The following is a 22,786-nucleotide window of genomic DNA, read 5'->3' as shown; positions in this document are numbered from 1 at the left end:
TTAGACCAGTTCCAATCTATAGCTAGGGCTTCCCTGGTATATATAGGCCTCAGTGGTAAAGAATTCTCCTGCCAATGCAAGAGACATGGATAGGATCTCTGGGTTGGGAAGATCCCCTGGAGAAGGAAATGGCAACCCACTTCAGTTTTCTTGCCTGGGACATCTCATGGATAGAGAAGCCTTGAGGGCTACAGTTCATGGGGTCACAAAGAGTCAGACATGACTTAGTGACAATGTATAGCTGTTCTGAATAAAAATTTAAAAACTCTTATCTATAGTTTATATAAACTTTAGCTTATCTATACTTTAATCTATTTGCATAAATAAACTTTAGTTTTTCATCAAAATCTGCAAATATGTTGGCTTTGAATTTTCTATTTCCAGAGGTAAGAAAAGGTCTGTTACCAGGATCAGTGTCTGCCCTTTGGTCATTCTGTTTGTGCACATTTGACTTGCCATATAAGTTGTCGTTTTCGTAGTTCTGGTGTCAGTTTGAATTCAAAGGATTTAGATGTCTGTGTCAATGTTTCTGCTATTCTGCTATCATTTCTTTTTCTCAGTGTTTTGCAAAATAACATCACTTTGTGGAAAGTGAAATAAATACCATGTAGCAGTTTGTTAAGTTAAAAAACTGTAGGACTGAGGAAATGTCTTATCAACTGATTTTTCTATTTTGTTTGTTTTGCAGGTGACAATGGCCAGCATTGGAATGAATATACAAGATTTTAAGGATTCCTGTGAAAGAACCCTTTTTACTCTTCGAATGGCAACGTGGAATCAAATCTTAGATCCTTGGGTGTATATTCTTCTCCGGAAGGCTGTCCTTAGGAATCTCTATGTGTGTACCAGACGCTGTTGTGGAGTACATGTCATCAGCTTGCATGTTTGGGAGCTTAGCTCCATTAAAAATTCCTTAAAGGTTGCTGCTATTTCTGATTTACCAGTTACAGAGAAAGTAACTCAGCAAACATGCACCTAGTTGAATAGGATGGTAAATCAGTGTAGGTCTAGGACCAAATTTAAAAAAGTGTTGGCAATATTTCAGTTAATTGTATAAATAGAGAAAGTCTAACTGGAAAAATCAGCCCTTACCCAGATAGTATGGGGGCACTTTTGTCAGACTTGGCTTTTAAATTTGTTAAATTAGCTGTATAATTACATATTTTAACATGCTTTTGTCAACTGGAGGTAAATGTGATAAAATAATGCCATAGGAGTCAAACTGAAAGCAGTTTGGGCCTTATCTGTGCTTATTGTTGCCTTTGAAATGAGTGACTCTCTTGATGCCTGAAGCATGTATTTGGTCTACTATCTGCACAGTGAAATGGCTAATTAGGGGGTCACTGCTTTATGTAGACCAGGCACAGTGAAATGGGGCACCCTCTTTTGATCTGGTCTGTTTTACTCCTCATTACATAGCCTCAGTTAATACATGCGTTGTCATGTCACAGGGGATTGATTGTGGCTTCTTATAATGACTTCCACATATGTGGTTGGCTGTCAGGTTGCCTGATCTTGTGAGCCTGTTTAGAATGAACTTTTCTTTGTCATATTTGACAGATATGACTGCTTGCATTTGTTGATATGAAGGTCAGTTTTTGTTTGAAGATATTCTTGTGAAGTCGTAGATTTGCACAGTTTTTAAGTAATCACCATTTCCTCTGAAAATGCTCATGTATAGTCAGTAATTTGTAGAGAAACAAAGTCTGTGTGAGCAGGTGTAGAGGTGACTTTTACTATAGCAGTTCCTAAGGAGCTCAGCCATGGATGATGCAAACAAGCAGAAGTTAAACCCCAAGTGATGGGTTCATAGAACATTGGTAAAGGTGCTTTACCTGAGCGCCATTGACACAGTGTCATTTCTGTGTCAGGGAACAAAAGAAACACAACCTCTAGAGGAAAATATTCAAGACCATCTGCAGCTAGTGTTTCTTCTCACTTGTACACACACACATCCTCTCACACACACCAAGGACATCAGAAATTTCAGTTGAGAAGAATTCCTTAAATCTGTAAGATGGCATCTTCCAAAGCCTGTACTACCAGTGTCAAGGGGAAGTTTGGCAATTAGCCAGGCATTTTGAGACCCTTATAATGATTACCCAAAAGATAAAAATCTCTCTCCAAATTTCCTAATAATACTTTAAATTTTTTCTTTGCTTGTTTGTGTAATTGAACTTGAAGAATTTTAGTAATCATTCAAAATGTCCCGAGTCTGTCAGAGCATAGGGTCGCTAGTTCTGCTTTATAGTCGGGAAATGCATTTCTATAAAAAACTAGTTTTTTCATTAGTTGGGGTCTGTTTTAACATTAATCTTCTTTGTGAAACTGACTAGATTCTCTAGGAAATCTGTACAGATCAATTAGACTTAAATTACTAGTTTTACAAATTTTTGCTTTTGACTGGTAGTTTAAAAGTTCTTGTTCTTGTTTACTTTGGTGAATGTTGGTAAATTCTAATGAATACATTAAAAGAATGTATGCTTAATGTAATGAATACACTAGAAGAATGTTTGTTCAAGCAAACAGCCTGAGTGAAGCTTTAAAGACAACTGTTTTTCTTCCCAATGAATTTAAAGTAGGGCAACATGCATATACACACTGGTATATGATATTCTTAGTTTATGACCAGTAAATGATGAATCACACCAAGTTAGGTCATTCACATATATAGAGCACATAGTAGATGCTTGATACTTGCCAAATTGAACTACTGGAAAGGATATGTTGGTGCCAATGAGCATGGAAGTGCAAAGGTTTTGTGTACTTTTAGTTTAAGCTGACAACTACATGTTGGCTATTTTAAGATATATGTATCTATCTATCTCCAGTGTATATACTTTTTAAAAAGCTGTTGCAATTTGTGATTGCTGTTATATTACATAAATGTTCTCACATGTTTTAGGAGCACTTAAAGACTAAAAGAATTTATAGATGGTTTAGAGGAGATATGTATTTCCTGCAGTTCCTTGAGAGAGTGTTGGTGTTCTGTGAGCTGAGGTAGAAGGAATCAGAGTTCCATCCTTTCTCCTCAGGCTGGTTGGGATGCTGCAGTGAACAGCTCCATAGAGCCTAATCTAGGAGATATATGGAGGAGAAAACCTCAGTTTTAGGCCTCTTCTCCTCGAGAAGACAAATGACAGAATTGCTTCTCTCTTGCTATGATGTCGCTCTGGCCATGTGTGTCTGTGTTGAGGAGATATTGTGACATGGCCGTGTGTGGGAGTGCATGAGCTTAGCATGCAAGATTTTGGGGAGTGACAGGGCAGTCATTCTCTGCATATCCTGGAAGGGTTATCTCTATTATCTGAGCTTAGGTTTAGAACAACTAGATTGGTTTCATGATGCTGTTAAACTCAAGAAATAAACACCAAAAATCGGGAAAAAAAATAGTCAAAGAATGTGTGTGCTTACATTGTGTTCGGCTTTTTTGTCCACAGAAAATGAAATGAAATGAGTACAACAATATGCATATCTGACTTCGCAATTTTATTTCTGTTATTATATGTATTTCCATGTGGTTTGACAATTTATTATATAATGAATAATAAAGTGGAGCATCTACCAATAACTTTCATATATTTGTTCAAAGGGGAAGGATATTTGTTCAAATGACTGGAAATAGTGTTCAGCAAGCTTAGCACTTTTAAAGCTTTACAGTCTACTTCAAAATTTATCATTAGACCATCAGAGTAACTGAATTTCCCTTCTCATTGGATAAAATAGTATCTAAGCAACTTCATATATAATTTGATTACATTATTTCTGGGGGATTATGTTTTTCTAGGCAGATTACTTGAAAAAAGCAGGCTTTTTCTAATGTTAGTGCACTTTAAGAAAACAAGACTAAAAACCCCCAGCAGACGTGTTTAGGTGTACAGAAAGAGAGTGCTGTTTCATAATTAGCTTTAAGTATATCCCAAAATATCAGACTTTTTACTGATGGGTTTAACTAGATGATAGAAATATGTTCTTTAAACATTTTTTTTTTATAAAAGCAGAAAGTTGCTTCTAATTATCTGTTGTTGCTAAAGTGAAAAATACTAAGTTAACACATACACATGTATACATAGATATATCTGTCTTGTAAAACAAATGATCTTGTTTGATCATTTTCAGTATGAAAATGATAAACCTGCTTTAGTTTTGTGCCCACCCTGAGTTCAGAGTCCAGGTAAAATCATTTAGTAAGTGAAGTGAACTTTTTGTGAAACTTAGTGCAAGCTTCACATATATATTATCATTGTTGTTCAAAACTAATTTTCTAAGGTGAGACTATAAAGGATGGGAGTGTACATTTTCCTGCTTCACTGGGGGTCAGAATATTCTACTGCCTGGTAAATAATATTGTTGGACTTCAACTTGTCATTGACATATTTTAACAGTTGATGAAATGTGTTATGTGAATAAATGTATTTTTTGCTCTTCATACTTGTTGGATTGTATAAGAGAGTAAATAGTGATATGTATATTTTGTGTCTTCCATCAGTATGCAACTCATGTCATTTTAGTGCTTTGACTTGTTTAAAACCTCAAACAAATGATTTCTAAAAAATAAACTTTTGGTGTTTATCAAGACTGGTTATTTTTAGGAAGATCATATACAGTTTGGAACTCTGGAACCTGAACTTTCAGGTTTAGGTTCCTGAAACCTAAACTAAGGATTTCAGCTTATTTTCCTTTTGCTATCCCTTTCCTGTCCGCTCTTCTGTGACATCTGCCTTCTTTCTTTTTCCAGTGCCTCATCTTACGTAGGTAGGTTATAATTCCGATGGGAATTTGATCATTTCCAAAACACAGTGGCACAAGTATACGTGTAATAACAAACAACCCCCAAATCTCAGTGCCATAAATCCAGGAAGCTTTGGATCTCACCCGTGGATACTGTCCACTCAGAAGGGGAGCCCTCAGAGACCTTGGGACGAAGCAGCAGTAATATTGGATGTTGCTGTTTGTGGTGCTAAAGGGAAAAACAGCCTGATGAATCAGGCACTGGCTCTAAGAGCGTCCACCTTTAGGTGACACATATTACTTTTGCTCACACATCTCTGGCCAAAGCAAGTAAAATGGCCCCACTAACTTCAAGCAGGGCAGGTAAGTGTAATACTATGAAATATCACAAAGGAGGGATGAGGAAAATCGGTGGATAGCAGTAGTGATTTCCATATTAGGTAATTGGGTTTTTGTTTTTTTGTTTTTTTTCCATTATTGACTTCCTAGGAGCATTCAAACTGGAACCAGGTTTAAAATTTTTTTTTAATGTATTTAGAAACATCCCTAATATTTAGGTCTCATTTATTTAAGAATCTTGTAATCTACAAAGATAAAGCAGAATGAATGCCATATATATTTCACAAGCCTTTTGCAATTAATAGAAATTTTAGATGACACCACAGAATAAAAAGTGAAAAGCTTGGTTTTTAAAAATGCAGGGAGTAAAACATTCTGTACAATGCCCAAGAATAGCCTAGTTGCGACATTGTCTGAAATAGTTGTTTTTCTAATAAATGAAGATGTTTGAAATTTGCTTTTACCTTTGCATTTTCAGTCTCTTTAGAAATGACAACCCACTCCAGTATTTTTGCCTGGAAAATCCCATGGACAGAGGAGCCTATTAGGCTACAGTCCATGGGGTTGCAAAGAGTCAGACACGACTTAGCGACTTCACTTTCACTTTTAGAATATCTTGATACCTTAATATACTCTTTGCTGTTGAATTTTATCAAACTGTTAGAAAATCCAAAGTAGGATAATAGCACTAGAATAAGATTAAACTATATTTCTTTTCTTTTTCACCAAGTCGCTTCATTTTGAACCCAAACATGACAGTATATGAAATGAATCAGAAACCTGGCAAAATTGAAATCTTAGGAATCTTGAGATATAAGTTTATGTATAGTGAATGTTTTGTTCAAAGATTCTGTAGGAAGTTATTGTAAAGAATTTCTGGCAGAGTTGTCTTTCTACCCTGCAAAAATATCAACTGAAAGTAATATGATAAAGATATGATATGCAATTATGAAAAAGTATTAATAGTTGGAAGATTTTTATATGACCAAAAATTTAATATTTGCTAAAGTATAATTTTTAGTTACTCATCTAGATTGTGGGAAAAATAGTGAAATTATGCATTTTTTTTTAATTTAGAAGGAATAGCATTTCTTTTTTACTCTTGGTTCCACATTTCAAAAATTACATTGTCTGCATTTTGAATTAAGTGAAAGAGTTGAGAAAGGTCACTTTTTCTCTTTTATATCTCAAAAATAAACCAACTTATAGTAAGTTTCAGAAGCAAAACAAGAGGTCCACCACAGACATTTATTTCAACACACTTAAAGTGCTCCAGGAATCAGATGGGCAACTATGGGCTTACATCACCTTTATCAAGTATTGGCAAAGGTTATGCCTGGGAAAGCCTTTGCTTGTTGAGTGGAAGAGATGTCACAGAACTGAGTAACTGATAATACTTTGATTGTGAATTAGGTTAGGTCTTAATCTGCTTCTAGCCAGTTGATCTCTTGAAATATGTGGGCTGTGGTTTTTGGTTTTTGGTTGCTCTATGATTTTCTTCTTGCTTCTAGATGTAATGTATTCTTAATTTGTTTTACAGATCAATCTTTTTTCTTTGTAATAAACCAGTGTGGATGAGGGAGCCCAAAAGGGAACTAATCAGTTTTGGTGCATATTTTGAAGACGTCTACAGAGAACAATTTGCTCTGAAGTTAGGGTTAAAGTGAAACTTTCCATTAGGATAGTGCAGAGGACAACCTTCTCTCAGGGGAAGGAAAACATTCTAAGCTTTTCTCTCCTGGGCATCTTCCCTCAGGCACTGAGACTGCAGCCCTCCAATACATGGGGACAGGCAAAAGAGACTTCAAAAGTCAAATATATTTCAACAGCTAATTTTTAAGCGAGTCTGGCAGTGAGATCTGTCCATTCTTCTGTATTCTTTGTGATGTATGTAGGAGTGATTTAGCTGCAATAGTGATTCTGGCTGTTGTCTAAAGGAGTTCTGACACAAGGCCTCAGTGTTACATATCATGTACATCCCACAGTCACAGCTGTTTTTGTTGAGCAGGGGCTTTCTCTTCCACAAAGGCCAGTTTGTTTCCTTTTCTGCCTGAGAAAGCCTCTAGTTTTTCTGCTACCTGCTTTGTATGGAATGAGTTGCTACCATAAGAATCATAATGAAAAAAGCCATTTTTACCTTGCAGATAAACCAACGAGCTCCAGTGAGTTCCCCCAACTGTGTGGTTGGAATTATCATTGATGGCTAAAAATACAACTCTCTTGTTGGGGAGATCCAAGGGTTCAAGGAACACGGTGATCTCTGCTGGGTTGACAGCCACTTGATGAACTGAGTAACTTCAGGGCTGATGAAGCAGACATGGTCAGAGCAGTCATGAAATTGACTGTTGGCAAGGTGCTCAAAGGAAAACCCAATAATGTGGTCATTGAGCCAGTTTGGAGGATCCAGTAGTGAGATGACTGCTGCAGGAGACTGTCCATGTAACTCAAGACTACTGGGTCCATTTTGTACTGACCAGGGCTGCTCAGAAAAACAGAAGCTGCTTCGGGCCTCACCACCCCTACCAGCCTCCAAGTAGCTCTGTACTGGCTGGAAAAGGAAAATTATGCATCGGTTTTATAGGCATCTTAGTCATAAAAAGGAGACGTAGAATTACTGAAATCTGAAGGAACTGTATTTTGGATTTGAAGTGCCCTTTACTTTTCTACTTAGGACATAAACTCAATCTTAGAGTTTCGTATTTAATTTCATCTGAGTTATTTTTAATGTCTGATTGGTAAAACTACAAATTAGCAAATTGCGCCTGTTGTTATGTTGCTACCTTTCCCATGTTAAAGGAGACAATTTTACACTAATACACACCTACATCATATTAGTTTTAACGAATGAGATCATATAAGACATGCTGTTGTGTTCTGCACTTTTTAATTTCAATTTGTCATTCAGTTGTTCAGTCATGTCCAACTCTTTGCAACCCCACGGACTGCAGGATGCCAGGCTTCCCTGTCCTTCACTGTCTTCTGGAGCTTGCTCAAACTCATGTCCTTTGAGTCCGTGATGCCATCCAACCATCTCATTCTCTGTCATCCTCTTCTCCTGCCTTAATCTTTGCCAGCATCAGGTTCATTTTGAATGAGTCAGCTCTTTGCATTAAGTGGCCAAAGTATTGGAGCTTCAGCTTCAGGATCAGTCCTTCCAGTGAATATTCAGGATTGATTTCCTTTAGGATTGACTGGTTGGATCTCCTGTAGTCCATGTCAATATATTCAGAATACTGCTAACAGTTAAATAGCATTACATCATATAAATAATATAAATAAATGTGTATACACATTTATAAATGTGTTACATAATATAAATGTGCTATAATTTAAATTAAAAATTTTCCTATTTGAGGGAAAGTTTTTGTTTTCAGTTATTTCCCTTTTAAAAATGATGTTATTTTGATATGCACACCTTTATGTTTTTGTGTATGTGTGTTTCGTGGAATTGCTAACTTAAGACCTGCTCGTTTTCAATGTTCATATGCATTGCTAAATTGTGCAACGTGTACCCCCATCCTCTTTTAAGAGAAGATGCCCTATTCGTGACATCAGGTATTGTGTATTCCAGCAATCTTTGTATTGTCACCAATCTGATTGGCAAAAAATAAATTATATTTAAGTCATTCTTGAGGTTACTTGCATTTTCCATCGCTAATGAAGATGAGCAACTTTTTATACGTTTATGAGTCATTTGCGCTTCCTCTGTAAATTTCCTGTCCCTGACCTTTATCCATTTTTAATATGCTCATTTTTTCTTCTTGACTTGCAGGAAGACTGTGTATATTAAGGATATTATCTTTGTCAGCTTGGGCTTCTCTAACAAAGTACCATAGACTAGATGGCTTAAACAATTGAAATTTATTTCTCCCTGTTCTGGAGGCAGGAAAACCAAGATTAAGGTGTTAGACAATTAACTGGCAAGGGCTCTCCTTCTAAGCATCTTCTTGCTATATCCTATATGCTATGTCCTCACTTGGCAGAGAGAGGAAGCAAATTGTCTGGTCTCTTTTTCTAAGGGCACTAATTCCCTTATGAAGATCTTGCCCTCAGGACCTCACCAAATGATAACCTATTGTCATAGTACAGGAAACTCAGTGCTCTGTGTGACCTAAATGGGAAGGAAATTAAAAAAAGAGGGGATATATGTATATTATAGGTGATTCACTTTGCTGTACGGTAGAAACTAACACAACATTTTAAAGTAACTGTACTCCAATGAAAGTTAATTAAAAAATAAAGACTAAATTACCTCCCAAATGCCCCATCTCTAAATACCATTACATTGGGAGACAGGGCTTACACGTAGGAATTTGGTGTGAGGGAGACATGATTGTGTCCACAGCAGGTATTGATACTTTTCTATGTTTGCTACAAATACTTTTCTATCAGGCTGCCACTTTCTTCTGCATTGAAGGTGTCTTTCAGCACATAAGAATTTTACATTTTCACTCAGGCAGAACTAACCTTTAATGGATTCCTTCTTTTGTTTCTTGTTTAGAAAGACTTTCTGTCCTCAAAGATTATAAATATATCCCCTTATGTCATTTTCTACAATTTGAGTTTTGTTTTTAATCTTTAAACTGTGTAGTTTTCATGGAATGTATGTTTGTATGTCATGTGAAATGGGCCTCTAACTTTTCTTTTTAAATTCCAGATATATAACCAATAGATCCCACATCATGAGAGTAATTTCAGAATGTTTTTTCTAAGTTATATTTTTGAAGTCTTATCTTGGATAGATTTCCACTAGGCTTTTTGAAATATTGCACTTAGCTCACCGGGCCTCTATTATTAACTCAGAATGGGAAACAGTGGTCTAGACCACACAATAATAAAAGCAATAGTACCCTTAGTATTAAACAATGCCACTATCACTAGTAGGACTCAGCATTTGAATTGTTTTTTGAGTAAAGAATATTTATGTAATACCATTTTTCCTGTTGGCCATATGTCTTCCATGACCGTGAGTAGTTTCCAGGTGGTTAGGTGGGTTAATTAGGAGGTATATTATTTTGCTGGGGCTGTAATAAAGCACCACAGACTAGGTGGCTTAAACAACAGAAATGTATTTCCTTACATTTCTGGAGGCTAGAAGTTTGAGACCAAGGTTTCAGTAAAGTTGATTTCTAATGAAGCCTGTCTCCCTGTCCGTTTCCTTTATCTTCACATGGTCTTTTGTCTGTGTTTAATATCCTCTTCTGATGAGGATAATATTGTAATATTGGATTAGGGTCCATCCTGGGGATCTCATTTAACCTTGCTGTTGTTTAATTGATATGTTATGTCTGACTCTTTTGAGAGCCCATAACCCGCCAGGCTCCTCTGCCCATGGGATTTCTCAGGCAAGAATACTACTGTGGGCTGCCATTTCCTTTTCCAGGGGATCTTTCTGACCCAGAGATGGAGGCTGCATTCAGGCCTCCTGCATTGCAGGTGGATTCTTTACCACTGTGTCACCTGGAAAACCCTTTTAAGCTGAACGTCTTGCTGAATCAGATTGCTGGACTCTATTCCACTGACTTATTCAGTAGGTCTTGGGAGGAACCACCAAATTTACATTTCTAACAAGATGTGGCAAGATGGCCGAGCGGAAGGATGTGCACTCATCTTCTCCTATGAGAACTCCAAAACTACAACTGGCTACTGAACAGCCATAGACAGGAGAATGTTGGATCCCACCAAGGAAAGATAGCCCACATCCAAGGGCAAAGGGGAAGCCCCAGCAAGATGGTAGGAGGGGTGAAATCACATTTAGAATCAAAACCCACACTCGCCAGAGATGCTAAGAGGGCTCAAGCAAATCTTGTGCACACCAGGACCCAGAGACCCCACAGAGTCTGGGCCAGAACTGTGTTTGAGTGTCTCCTGTTGACGTGCAGGTCAGCAGTGGCCTGTTGCAGGGGCAGGGGCTCTGGGTGCAGCAGACCTGGCTATGGCATAAGCCCTCTTGGAGGAGGTCGCCATTAACCCCACCAGACAGCCACCAGAACTTACACAGGACTGGGGAAACAGATTCTTGGGGGGCACAAACAAATCTAGTGTGTACCAGGACCCAAGAGAAAAGAGCAGTGACCCCAGAAGAGACTGATGCAAGAGAGGACCCAAGAGAAAAGAGCAGTGACCCCAGAAGAGACTGACCCAGACTTGCCCGTGAGTGTCCAGGAGTGTCCAGTGGAGGTGTGGGTTGGTGGTGGCCTGCTGCAGGCTGGAGGCACTCAGTGCAGCAGTGCATGCATGGGACCTTTTGAAGGAGGTCACCATTATCTTCATTACCTCCACCATAGTTTGGCCTCAGGTCAAATAACAGGGAGGGAACACAGCCATCAGCAGAAAATTGGATTAAAGATTTACTGAGCATGGCCCCGCCCATCAGAACAAGACCCAGTTTCCCCCTCAGTCAGTCTCTCCCATCAGGAACCTTCCATAATAAGCCTCTTATCCTTCTCTGTCAGAGGGAAGAAAAAATGAAAACCACAATCACAGAAAACTAGCCAAACTGATCACATGGACCACAGCCTTGTTTAACTCAATGAAGCTATGAGCCATGCTGTGTAGGGCCATCCAAGGGATGGGTCTTGGTGGAGAGTTCTGACAAAACGTGGTCCACTGGAAAAGGGAATGGAAAACCACTTCAGTATTCTTGCCTTGAGAACCCCATGAACAGTGTGAAAAGGCAAAAGGATAGGACACTGAAAGATGAATTCCCCAGGTGAGTAGGTGCCCAATATGCTACTGGAGATTAGTGGAGAAATAACTCCAGAAGGAATGAAGGGATGGAGCCAAAGCAAAAACAACACCAAGTTATGGATGTGACTGGTGATGGAAGTAAAGTCCAATGCTGTAAAGAGCAATATTGCATAGGAACCTGGAATGATAGGTCTATGAATCAAGGCAAATTGGAAGAGGTCAAACAGGATATGGCAAGAGTGAACATTGATATTTTAGGAATCAGTGAACTGGAATGGGTGAATTTAACTCAGATGACCATTATATCTACTACTGTGGGCAAGACTTCCTTAGAAGAAATGGAGTAGCCATCATAGTCAACAAGAGTCTGAAATGCAGTACTTGGATGAAACCTCAAAAATGACAGAATGATCTCTGTTCATTTCCAAGGCCAACCATTCAATATCACAGTAATCCAAATCTATGCCCCAACAAGTAATGCTGAAGAAGCTGAAGTTGAATGGTTCTATGAAAACCTATAAAACCTTCTAGAACTATCACCCCCAAAAGGTGTCCTTTTCATTATAGGGGACTGGAATGCAAAAGTAGGAATTCAAGAGATACCTGGAGTAACAGGCAAATTTGGCCTTGGAGTACAAAATGAAGCACGTCAAAGGCTAACAGAGTTTTGCCAAAAGAACGCACTGGTCATAGCAAACACCCTCTTCCAAGAACACAAGAGAAGACTCTACACAAGGACATCACCAGATGGTCAATACCAAAATCAGATTGATTATATTCTTTGCAGCCAAAGATGGAGAACCTCTATACAGTTAGCAAAAACAAGACTGGGAGCTGACAGTGGCTCAGATCATGAACTCTTTATTGCCAAATACAGACTTAAATTGAAGAAAGTAGGGAAAACCACTAGGCCATACAGGTATGACCTAAATCAAATCCCTTATGATTATACAGTGGACGTGACACATAGATTCAAGAGATTAGATCTGATAGACAGAGTGCCTGGAGAACTATGGATGGAGGTTCATAACATTAGACAAGAGGCAGGGATCAAGACTATCCCTAAGAAAAAGGAATGCAAAAAGGCAAAAGTGTTGTCTGAGGAAGACTTACAAAGAGCTGAGAAAAGAAGATAAGCTAAAGGCAAAGGAGAAAAGGAAAGATACCCACGTGAATGCAGAGTTCCAAAGAATAGCAAGGAGAGATGAGAAAGCCTTCTTCAGTGATCAATGCAATGAAATAGAGGAAAACAATAGAATGGGAAAGATTAGAGATCTTTTCAAGAAAATTAGAGATACCAAGGGAATATTTCATGCAAAGATGGGCACAATGAAGGACAGAAATGGTATGGATCTAACAGAAGCAGAAGATATTAAGAAGAGGTGGCAAGAATACACAGAAGAACTATACAAAAAAATCTTCATGACCCAGATAACCACAATGATCTGATCACTGGACTAGAGTCAGACATTCTAGAATGCAAAGTCAAGTGGGCCTTAGGAAGCATCACTATAAGCAAAGCTAGTGGAGGTGATGGAATTCCAGTTGAACTATTTCAAATCCTGAAAGATGATGCTGTGAAACTGCTGCACTCAATATGCCAGCAAATTTGGAAAACTCAGCAGTGGCCACAAGACTGGAAAAGGTCAGTTTTCATTCCAATGCCAAAGAAAGGCAATGCCAAAGAATGTTCAAACTACTGCACAATTGCACTCATCTCACTTGCTGGCAAAGTAATACTCAAAATTCTCCAAGTCAGGCTTCAACAGTATGTGAACTGTGAAATTCCAGATGTTCAAGAAGGATTTAGAAAAGCCATAGGAACAGAGATCAAATTGCCAACATCTGTTTGATCATCAAAAAAGCAAGAGAATATCAGAAAAACATCTACTTCTGCTTTATTGACTACGCCAAAGCCTTTGACTGTGTGGATCACAACAAACTGTGGAAAATTCTTCAAGAGATGGCAATACCAGACCACCTGACCTGCCTCCTGAGAAATCTGTATGCAGGTCAAGAAGCAACAGTTAGATCTGGAACAACAGTATGATTCCAAATCAGGAAAGGAATAAGTCAAGACTTTATATTGTCACCCTGCTTATTTAACTTCTATGCTGAGTACATCATGAGAAATGCTGGGCTGGATGAAGCATAAGCTGGAATCAAGATTGCTGGGAGAAATATCAACAACCTCAGATACACAGATGACACCACCTTTATGGAGAAAGTGAGCCTCTTGATGAAAGTGAAAGAAGAGAGTGAAAAAGGGCTTAAAACTCAACATTCAGAAAACTAAGATCATGGCATCTGGTCCCATAACTTCATGGCAAATAGATGGGGAAACAATGGAAACAGTGAGAGACTATTTTTGGGGGGCTCTAAAATCATTGCAGATGGTGACTGCAGCCATGAAATAAAAAGACACTTGCTTCTTGGAAGAAAAGCTATGACCAGACTAGACAGCATATTAAAAAGCAGAGACATTACTTTGCCAGCAAAGGTCCATTTAGTCAAAGCTATGGTTTTTCCAGTAGTCATGTATGGATGTGAGTGTTGGACTATAAAGAAAGCTGAATGCCAAAGAATTGGTGCTTTTGAACTGTGATGTTTGAGAAGACTCTTAAGAGTCCCTTGGACTGCAAGGAGATCCAACCTAAAGGAAACAGTCCTGAATATTCATTGGAAGGACTGATGCTGAACCTGAAACTCCAATACTTTGGCCACCTGATGTGAAGAACTGACTCATTTGGAAAAGACCCTGATGCTGGGAAAGATTGAAGGCAGGAGGAGAAGGGGATGACTGAGGATGAGAGGCTGGATGGCATCACAGACTCAATGGACATGAGTTTGAGTAAGCTCCGGGAGTTGGTGATGGACAGGGAAGCCTGGTGTTCTGCAGTGCATGGGGTCACAAAGAGTCGAACATTCACAAAGAGTTGCTCAAAAGAGTTGAGAACAGTCAGAAAGAGTTGCTCAGTTTGACTGAGCAACTGAACTGAACTGAACTGAACAAGAACCTGCCTACCAATGCAGGAGATGTAAGAGATGAGGGTTGATGCCTGCTTTGCGAAGGTCCTCTGGAAAAGTAAATGCCTACCCACTCCAGTACTCTTGCCTGGAGGGTCTCATGGACAGAGGAGGCTGTTGAACTATAGTCTATGGGGCCGCAAAGAGTCAGACACGACTGAAGTCACTTAGCAGCAGTAGCAACAAAATCCAGGGGAATGTCCCTAGGCAATGCTGGTCTGAGGACCACACTCTGAGAGCCACTGGTCTATCAGCTACTCACAATGAACCAAGAAACAACTTTTTGACAGGGCAAAATGGTATCACTGTTTTAGTACTGGTAATTTAATTCCTTTCATAAACACTCTTTTTGCTCCAATCCCAAAAAATTTGCTTGAAAAATTTAAGAGCTATCTAGAAAGAGGCTAGGAGAATATGGGATGATATAGATTGACAGTAAAAATCATATTCAAAAAGACAAAGGAGACTTAAGTGAGGCCACAGTTTAGCTGGTTATAAATTTCTTACGGGTGTCAAACGAAGTTTTGTGTTGTACACTTGCAAAATTCCCGTAGTAGCCCCAAAATATTGCTTACCTTTTATAACCCTAACCAAAAACCTTTTACAAGGCTATTTGGATAAATTTTGTATTTTCCTGCCTACACTTTCAATGTTTACAATCTTCTTTGATCTTCACATTTTCCACTCTTGCTTGAGTTCAGTTAATCTTAAAATAATTTGCTGCTTTGGTAAAATAAATCTTTAGTCAGTTTTTGGCTTCCCAGAGGGGTACTGAAATGTTTCAGTTTCCAAATAAAATATAATACTAGTGCTTTTGGGTCAAGTTAATTAAATTAGACTAACTGTAGACAGTAAACAGACCAAAACTAAATAAAAATACTTGAACCCAAAATCTCATTCTAAAGGTGTTAGAATACAAGGTCTGTTATGCAAGACCAAATAAATGGTATTTCTAAGGTAAAGGGAAAAAACTACAGAAGCAAAGGCCCAGGCTTTGCTTTTTCAAGACAAGGTTCTACCAGGGAAGCTCCTCTCCCTCTCAAGAATAGTGTATCATTGGTTACTGGGAGACTTACAAAGTAACATAAACACAGATAAACATGTTTTAAGTAGCCACTTCTTTAAATAAATATATCATTCTGAAATCTCAGTGCCAAATACACTAATCTGTAAAACATGGCACTATTAAAAGAGTGGAAAATAGCAACTGGATGCAGTTTCCTGAAGATTGTGACATTTGTCATCACGCTATGATTTTATTTTATAAGATTAGTGATTTCCTCACAGCAATGCTCTAAAGAAAATGCTACACAGAGCAAAAAGGTCCTGAGAATTAAAGAAGCTAAAATTAGAAGCACTACATAGCTGTTTGCTTTCCAAACTGCGGTTAAGCAGATATTAAAATTGTCACTGAGTGATGTTTTCAGTGATGCCTTAAGAAACAGTGGCATTTCCCATGAGGGAGCATGCGCCAGATGATCTCACTGTGGCTCCTGTGGGTCTTACCCTCTTTCTGGTATGTGGCACTCATCTCCCAGCCCGTATTAATTGTACTAATCAGAAACTTGTGGTGATCGGGATGGGTGTTCCAGGAACTCCACGTGCCAAAGCCTTGAGAAGAGCAGCTTGGATCTGTGCATTGGTTGTGGTTTTGTGCTATCGCAAAGAGGTATCAATTGGCTTTTTTTCTAAACATGCTAGTCCATCCTTCACACCTTTGATGATAAATTGTTGGCCCTCTACTGATTTAAACCCATTACAGTTTATGTCTGACTAAAATAGAAATACATTTTGGACCAGCTTGCCTTTACCTCTCAAGAGAACCTACCATGGATTGTGATTCGGTTCAGAAGTGAGACAGCAATTCATTCTGACCTAATGAAGCAGCATCAATTGCTTAGCTTATGTGCTGGCATTGCAGTCAATCACCGTAGGTATTTAGAAAGTTTTCTGAATTTTAATTTGTGAGAAGTAAGCATCAGGGGAAAAGAATTATTGTCTTTAGCCTCAGAAGAAAAACTTCTGCAGATCTGAAGAATAACAAAGCAGAAATAGAGACACAGACATAAAGAACAAATGTATGGATACCAAGGAGGAAAGTGGGGTGGTGGGAGGAATAGGGAGATTGGGATTGACATATATATATGTATACTACTGGGCTTTCCAGAAGGTGCTAATGGTAAAGAAACTGCCTGCCAATGCAGGAGACATAAGAGACACGGGTCAAATCCTTGAGTTAGGAAGATCCCCTGGAGAAGGGAATGGCAGCCTGCTCCAGTATCATTGCCTAGAAAATTCCACAGAGAAGCCTGGCAGGTTACTGGGAATTCTACTTTTAATGCACTGTGGTGAATTGAATATATAGTAGAGACTATAGTGGAATATATACTATATATAGTTGAGACTGTATAGTAGAAACTAAACATTGTACAGCAGCTATATTCCAAAAAAATTAATTTAAAAAGGAGAAATGGATGATGATACACCATCATATTACAACACTGCCCTTGGAAATAATTCAACTCTCATAAGCAATGCCAGTAACTCTTTACAAGATGATGACCCCCTGAAATTCAGCATTTCAATTGTAATTCTGAAAAGTTTTGCAAGTCAGTGAGAGTCTCATTATTAAATTTGTAACTATTAATACCATCTGAGCCTGTGTGGTTCGACCTTCACTTGCCCAGTGACACATTTCTTTATGGATACAAGTCATTCTTTGCTCTGATGATTAAGAGAGGGCTGTTGAGTCCCAACCTGTAAGTTTTTAAATTTTTCTCTTCATTATAATTCCCACTGCAATCAAGAATTACGTTTCACCTGATCTATGTCTGCCTAACTATTTTTTATAACCACTTTGTGCACAAAGAATAACCACTTTGACCATTTACATTGAATGTGGAATTTTCCTCCTAAAAATATTTCTATTTTAGTTACCTGTTTTTTTGATGTGGACCATTTTTAAGGTCTTTATTTGTTGAAGTTTTTACAACAATGTTTCTGTTTTATGTTTTGTTTCTTTTGGCTTCTAGGCATGTAGGATCTTCTCTCTTGACCAGTGATGTAACCTACACTCCCTGTGTTGGAAGGCAAAATCTTAACCACTGGACTTCTAGGGAAAGTCTTTACCAGGTAAAGCTCAAAATCCTTCAAGCTATAGGCTTCAACAGTATGTGAACCAAGAACATCCAGATGTACAAACTGGATTTAGAAAAGGCAGAGGAACCGGAGACCAAGTTGGCAACATCCACTGGATCATGCAAAAAGCAAGAGAATTCCAGAAAAACACATACTTCTGCTTCATTAACAATGCTAAAGCCTTTGACAATGTGGATCACAAAAAAACTGTGGAAAATTCTTAAAGAGATGGGAATAGCAGGCCACCTTAATTGCCTCCTGAGAAACCTGTATGTAGGTCAAGAGGCAACAGTTAGAACTGGACATGGAAAAACAGACTGGTTCCAAATTGGGAAAGAAGTATGTCAAGGCTGTATATCGTCACCTTGCTTATTTAACTTATATGAAGAGTACATCATGCAAAATGCCGGACTGGATGAAGCACAAGCTGGAATCAAGATTGCAGGGAGAAATATCAATAACCTCAGATATGCAGATGACACCACCCTTATGGCAGAAAGCGAAGAACTAAAGAGCCTTTTGATCAAAGTGAAAGAGGAGAGTGAAAAAGCTGGGTTAAAACTCAACATTCAAAAAACAAAGATCACACACACACACACAAAAAAACCAAAGATCATGGCATCTGCTTCCATCACTTCATGGCAAATAGATGGGAAAAAATGGAAACAGTGACAGACTATTTTCTAGGGCTCCAAAATCACTGCAAATGGTGACTACAACCATAAAATTTAAAGATGCTTTCACCTTGGAACAAAAGCCATGACAAACCTAGGCAGTGTATTAAAAAGCAGAGATATCACCCTGCCAACAAAGGTCTGTCTAGACAAAGTTATGGTTTTTCCAGTGATCATGTATGGATGTGAGAGTTGGACCATGAAGAAGGCTGAGCACCAAAGAATTGATGCCTTTGGACTGTGGTGCTAGAGAAGACTTGAGAGTCCGTTAGATAGCAAGGGGATCAAACCAGCTAATCCTAAAGGGAACCAACCCTGAATATTCACTGAGAGGACTGATGCCAAAACTGAAGCTCTAATACTTTGGCCATGTGATATGAAGGGCTGACTCATTAGAATAGACCCTAATGTTGGGAAACACTTTGAGCAGGAGGGAAAGGGGACATCAAGGGTGAGATGGTTGGATGACATCACTAACTCAATGGACATGAGTTTGAGCAAATTCCAGGAGATAGTGAAGGACAGGGAAACCTGGCGTGCTGCAGGCCATGGGGTTGCAAAGAGTTGTACACAACTGAGTGACTGAACAACAGTTACAAACTGATTTTAAATTATTTCCAGTCTTCATTACTATCAAATTTGTCCAAATTACTTAGCATGACAAACAAAGTTCTTCATTATCTTGTCTTTAGTGGGTCCTTTCTGGAGAGTCTGGGTAATCCAACAAACCATTTTCCCTTCTCTGAGATTTCTGAGTCCCCTTCTACTTTTCAGATGTGTTTACCAATAACTACGCTTGTGAATGCCTGCATACTCAGTCGTGTCCAACTCTTTGCGACCCCATGGATTATAGCCCTACAGGCTCCTCTGTTCATAGGATTTTTCAGGCAAGAATACTGGAGTGTATTGCCAGTTCCTTCTCCAGGGGATCTTCCCAAGCCATGGATTGAACCCACGTCTCCTGCAGGCAGATTCTTTACCTCTGAGCCACCAGGGAAGCCCCTAATTATGCTTGTGTTCTGAGACTAATTGAATTTGACCACAAGTAGGCCTCTTTATCAAGTTCTGAAAATCAAATTCTCTTGCCTGAAATTTTAGATTTATAAGCTTATCAGTGATCTAATTTGATCTGTACTTGGTAGTATTATTCCATTATACTATTACCTCATTTTAAATAGACAAAATCTATAACTTGGTGAAAATATTTGCTTAAAAGCACAGAGAGAGGATTAAAACACCAGTCTCTTAAGATTGAGGCTACACTGATGCTATGAAAAGTAATTTTTAATGTGATGGTATAATTAAAGAGCTGTGTAAATCACATAGTTTATAGGACTGGACATCGATACCATGATTGACAATTCCATAGCGCAGTCACTCAAGTCGTGTCTGACTCTTTGTGGCCCCATGAATTGTAGCCTACCAGGTTTCTCTGTCCATGGAATTCTCTAGGTAAGAATACTGAATGGTTGCTGCTTCCTACTCCAAGGTATCTTCCCAACTCAGGGATTGAAACATGCATCTCCTTCATTGTCAGGTGGATTCTTCACCTCTAGCACCACCATTACCCTGGTGTTTTTTTTTTTTTTTTAATGATTAAAGGATTCTATTATGTAGTGTATATACTCCAAATACTACTCATTATTTTACCACTTTCTTTGTTTTCTTCTAGAAATATACTCAACCATCTTTTTTTTTTTGCTATGCCTATATTTTAAATGTTTTTTTAATTGCAGTAGTCACATAATATGAAGCATACTATTAATATTTTAATCCTATTTAACCATACACTCCAATGGCACTAGTACATTCACATTGTTGTAAAACTCTCACCAGCATCCATCTCCCAAATTCTTCACCTTCCTAAATTGAAACTCTGCATTGTAAGTACATTTAATCAACAAGTTTTATTTACGGTTTCTAGAAAAAAAGAATAAATACTTTTTATTTATGTACAGGATGAATATACCTTTTAAAAAAGAAATATTCATTTCTAGTTGATAATTGGCTCTTAGAAATTTAGGGCTAATAACATCCTTTGACATTACTAATGTTCATATACCTCTACACCAATTGCAAGTGGGCAGTTGGGTAAAGGGGGCTATATGTGTGTGTGTGCAGAGGGGTGGGAAACACATTTTTGGAGTATTCTTCATTCCAATAGTTGAACTTGGACATTTTTTAACCCTCAAAAAAACCCCTTGAGGACTTCCCTGGTTGTAGAGTGGTTAAGAATTTGCCTGCCAATGCAGGGGACACAGGTTCAATCCCTGGTCCAGGAAGATCCCACATGCCATGGAGCAACTAAGCCCCTGCTCCACAACTACTGAGCCGGCAATCTAGAGCCCATGCTCTATAACAAAGAGTAACCCCAACTCGTAACTAGGGAAAGTTTGTGTGCAGTAGTGAAGACCCAGTGCAAACAAAAATAAATAAATAAGAAAACCCCATGAGACATATATTACTGTCACTATTTTACAATGAAACTGAAGTAAACAAAAAGTGCTTTGTAAATCTCCAAGAGGCTTTGTGCATTTATCATACCATAACATTACTATTAAATATTAATATAGTGGGGAATTATGTTAGTACCCCTCCCTCCAAAACCCCCCAAAACTATTAGGAGAATTGCACTAACAAAGTCGTAGTTGGCAGGTAAGAGAAATCTAAAGATAGTCAATCTCCCTGTGAGATCTAAGTTAATTTTTGTCATGGGAACTTTGTTCAGTTGCTCCATCATGTCTGACTCTGCAACCCCATGGACTGCAGCATGCCAGAGTTCCCTGTCCTTCACCATCTCCTGGAGCTTGCTCAAACTCATGTCCATTGAGTCAGTGATGCCATCCAACCATCTCATCCTCTGTTGTCCCCTTTTCCTCCTCATCTCATTGTTTCCCTGTATCAGGGTCTTTTCTATTGAGTTGGCTCTTCACATCAGGTGGCCAGAGTATTGGAGCTTCAGCTCATCAGTCCTTCCAATGAATATTCAGGGTTGATTTCCTTTAGGATGGATTGGTTTGATCTCCTTGCAGTCCAAGGGACTCTCAAGAGTCTTCTCCAACACCACAGTTCAAAAGCATCACTTCTTTGGCATTCAACCTTCTTTATGGTCCAACTCTCACATCTGTACAAGACTACTGGAAAAACCATAACTTTGACTCTACAGACCTTTGTTGGCAAAGTAATGGGAATGTTAAATGACTTTATTCTGAGAATTACCAAACTGTGGCAAACAGTGAGATGCTAGAAGCTTGTAAATCCCCAGTTTTAAAAATTATTTTACCACTTTCTTTCATTGGGGCAGATGATGGTTATCTAAAGAAAAATCACAGAGAATTGACCATGTCAGCACCTGGGACAGGAGAGCAAGACGCTGTTATAGGAATCACTCAGTCCTAGAGATCTGGAAACTGCCTTGTACACTGGAAAAGCCTGTGGTACAATATCCACATTTTCTTTTTCACTTTGGTATTCTGTGCCTTCAGGATTTCTAAGTGAATATGCTAGCTTCTTCTTTCCTCCTTTCTCTGCTTCATTTTCCTAGAATGCCTTTCTTTGGTACTGGTTCAATTTTCAGATAATGCATGTTGCTGGAAAGAAAAAAAGTGAATTGTGTGGCTGAATATGTTATTTTCTCCTATTCTATGGTTTGTTTATCCTACAAGTAATATTCCAAGAAGATCTGCTTTGTTCTTACTGTTTTTCTCATTAGTTTGTAAAGCAATTGGTTTTATTAGATGCTTTTGGCAAATAAAGGGTTACCAGCCCCCCTCCCCCAGCCCTTGCCCATCCCATCGGGGAACTGGCAAAATAAAATCCATGATGGGAACTCCTTTGCTAAAGGTTTTTGATCACTGAGCATTCATCTCTTGAATGCTTCAGTAATGTATTTCTGGAATCAAAGTGTTTGATATTTTCAAGATATTGAATAGGCATATGATATTTTAAAGATGTTTTAAAAATACCAGAATCCCAAAAGGCCTATCCTTTATAGGGTAATAGAATACATTAATCATTAATAGAATCAACCTAATCTTGTTGGTATGTACCTTTTCAATGTCAGTTAATCATCACTATGCATGACAGAACTCACTAGGTGAAGAATATTGTACTGAGCACTTTAGAAATCAGTGTGGAAACCTTAAAAGTGGAAATGAAGGCAGCAAATCTACTTATGTGTGTGTGTG

At 38.5% G+C, this 22,786-nt stretch overlaps 1 protein-coding gene and 1 pseudogene across 2 annotated transcripts in view; one reads left to right on the top strand and one right to left on the bottom strand.

The window, feature by feature from the left end:
• PTGFR (prostaglandin F receptor) overlaps positions 1 to 4,578 on the top strand; it is a 59,595-nt gene extending 55,017 nt beyond the window's left edge. For both annotated transcript variants that reach the window (XM_043877323.1, XM_043877324.1), the window contains exon 3: positions 689 to 4,578. In XM_043877323.1, the coding sequence (XP_043733258.1) occupies positions 689 to 979 (291 nt within the window). In that variant the 3' untranslated portion in view covers positions 980 to 4,578. The remainder of the gene's footprint in view (positions 1 to 688) is intronic.
• Positions 4,579 to 6,906: 2,328 nt separating this feature from the next.
• On the bottom strand, positions 6,907 to 7,536 carry LOC122677504 (annotated as a pseudogene).
• Positions 7,537 to 22,786: the final 15,250 nt, after the last annotated feature.

The sequence above is a fragment of the Cervus elaphus genome, chromosome 20 (assembly GCF_910594005.1).
Source record: "Cervus elaphus chromosome 20, mCerEla1.1, whole genome shotgun sequence".
NCBI lineage: Eukaryota > Metazoa > Chordata > Mammalia > Artiodactyla > Cervidae > Cervus > Cervus elaphus.
Note: the sequence above shows the minus strand (reverse complement) of the source record. Positions and strands in the feature narration are given on the sequence as shown.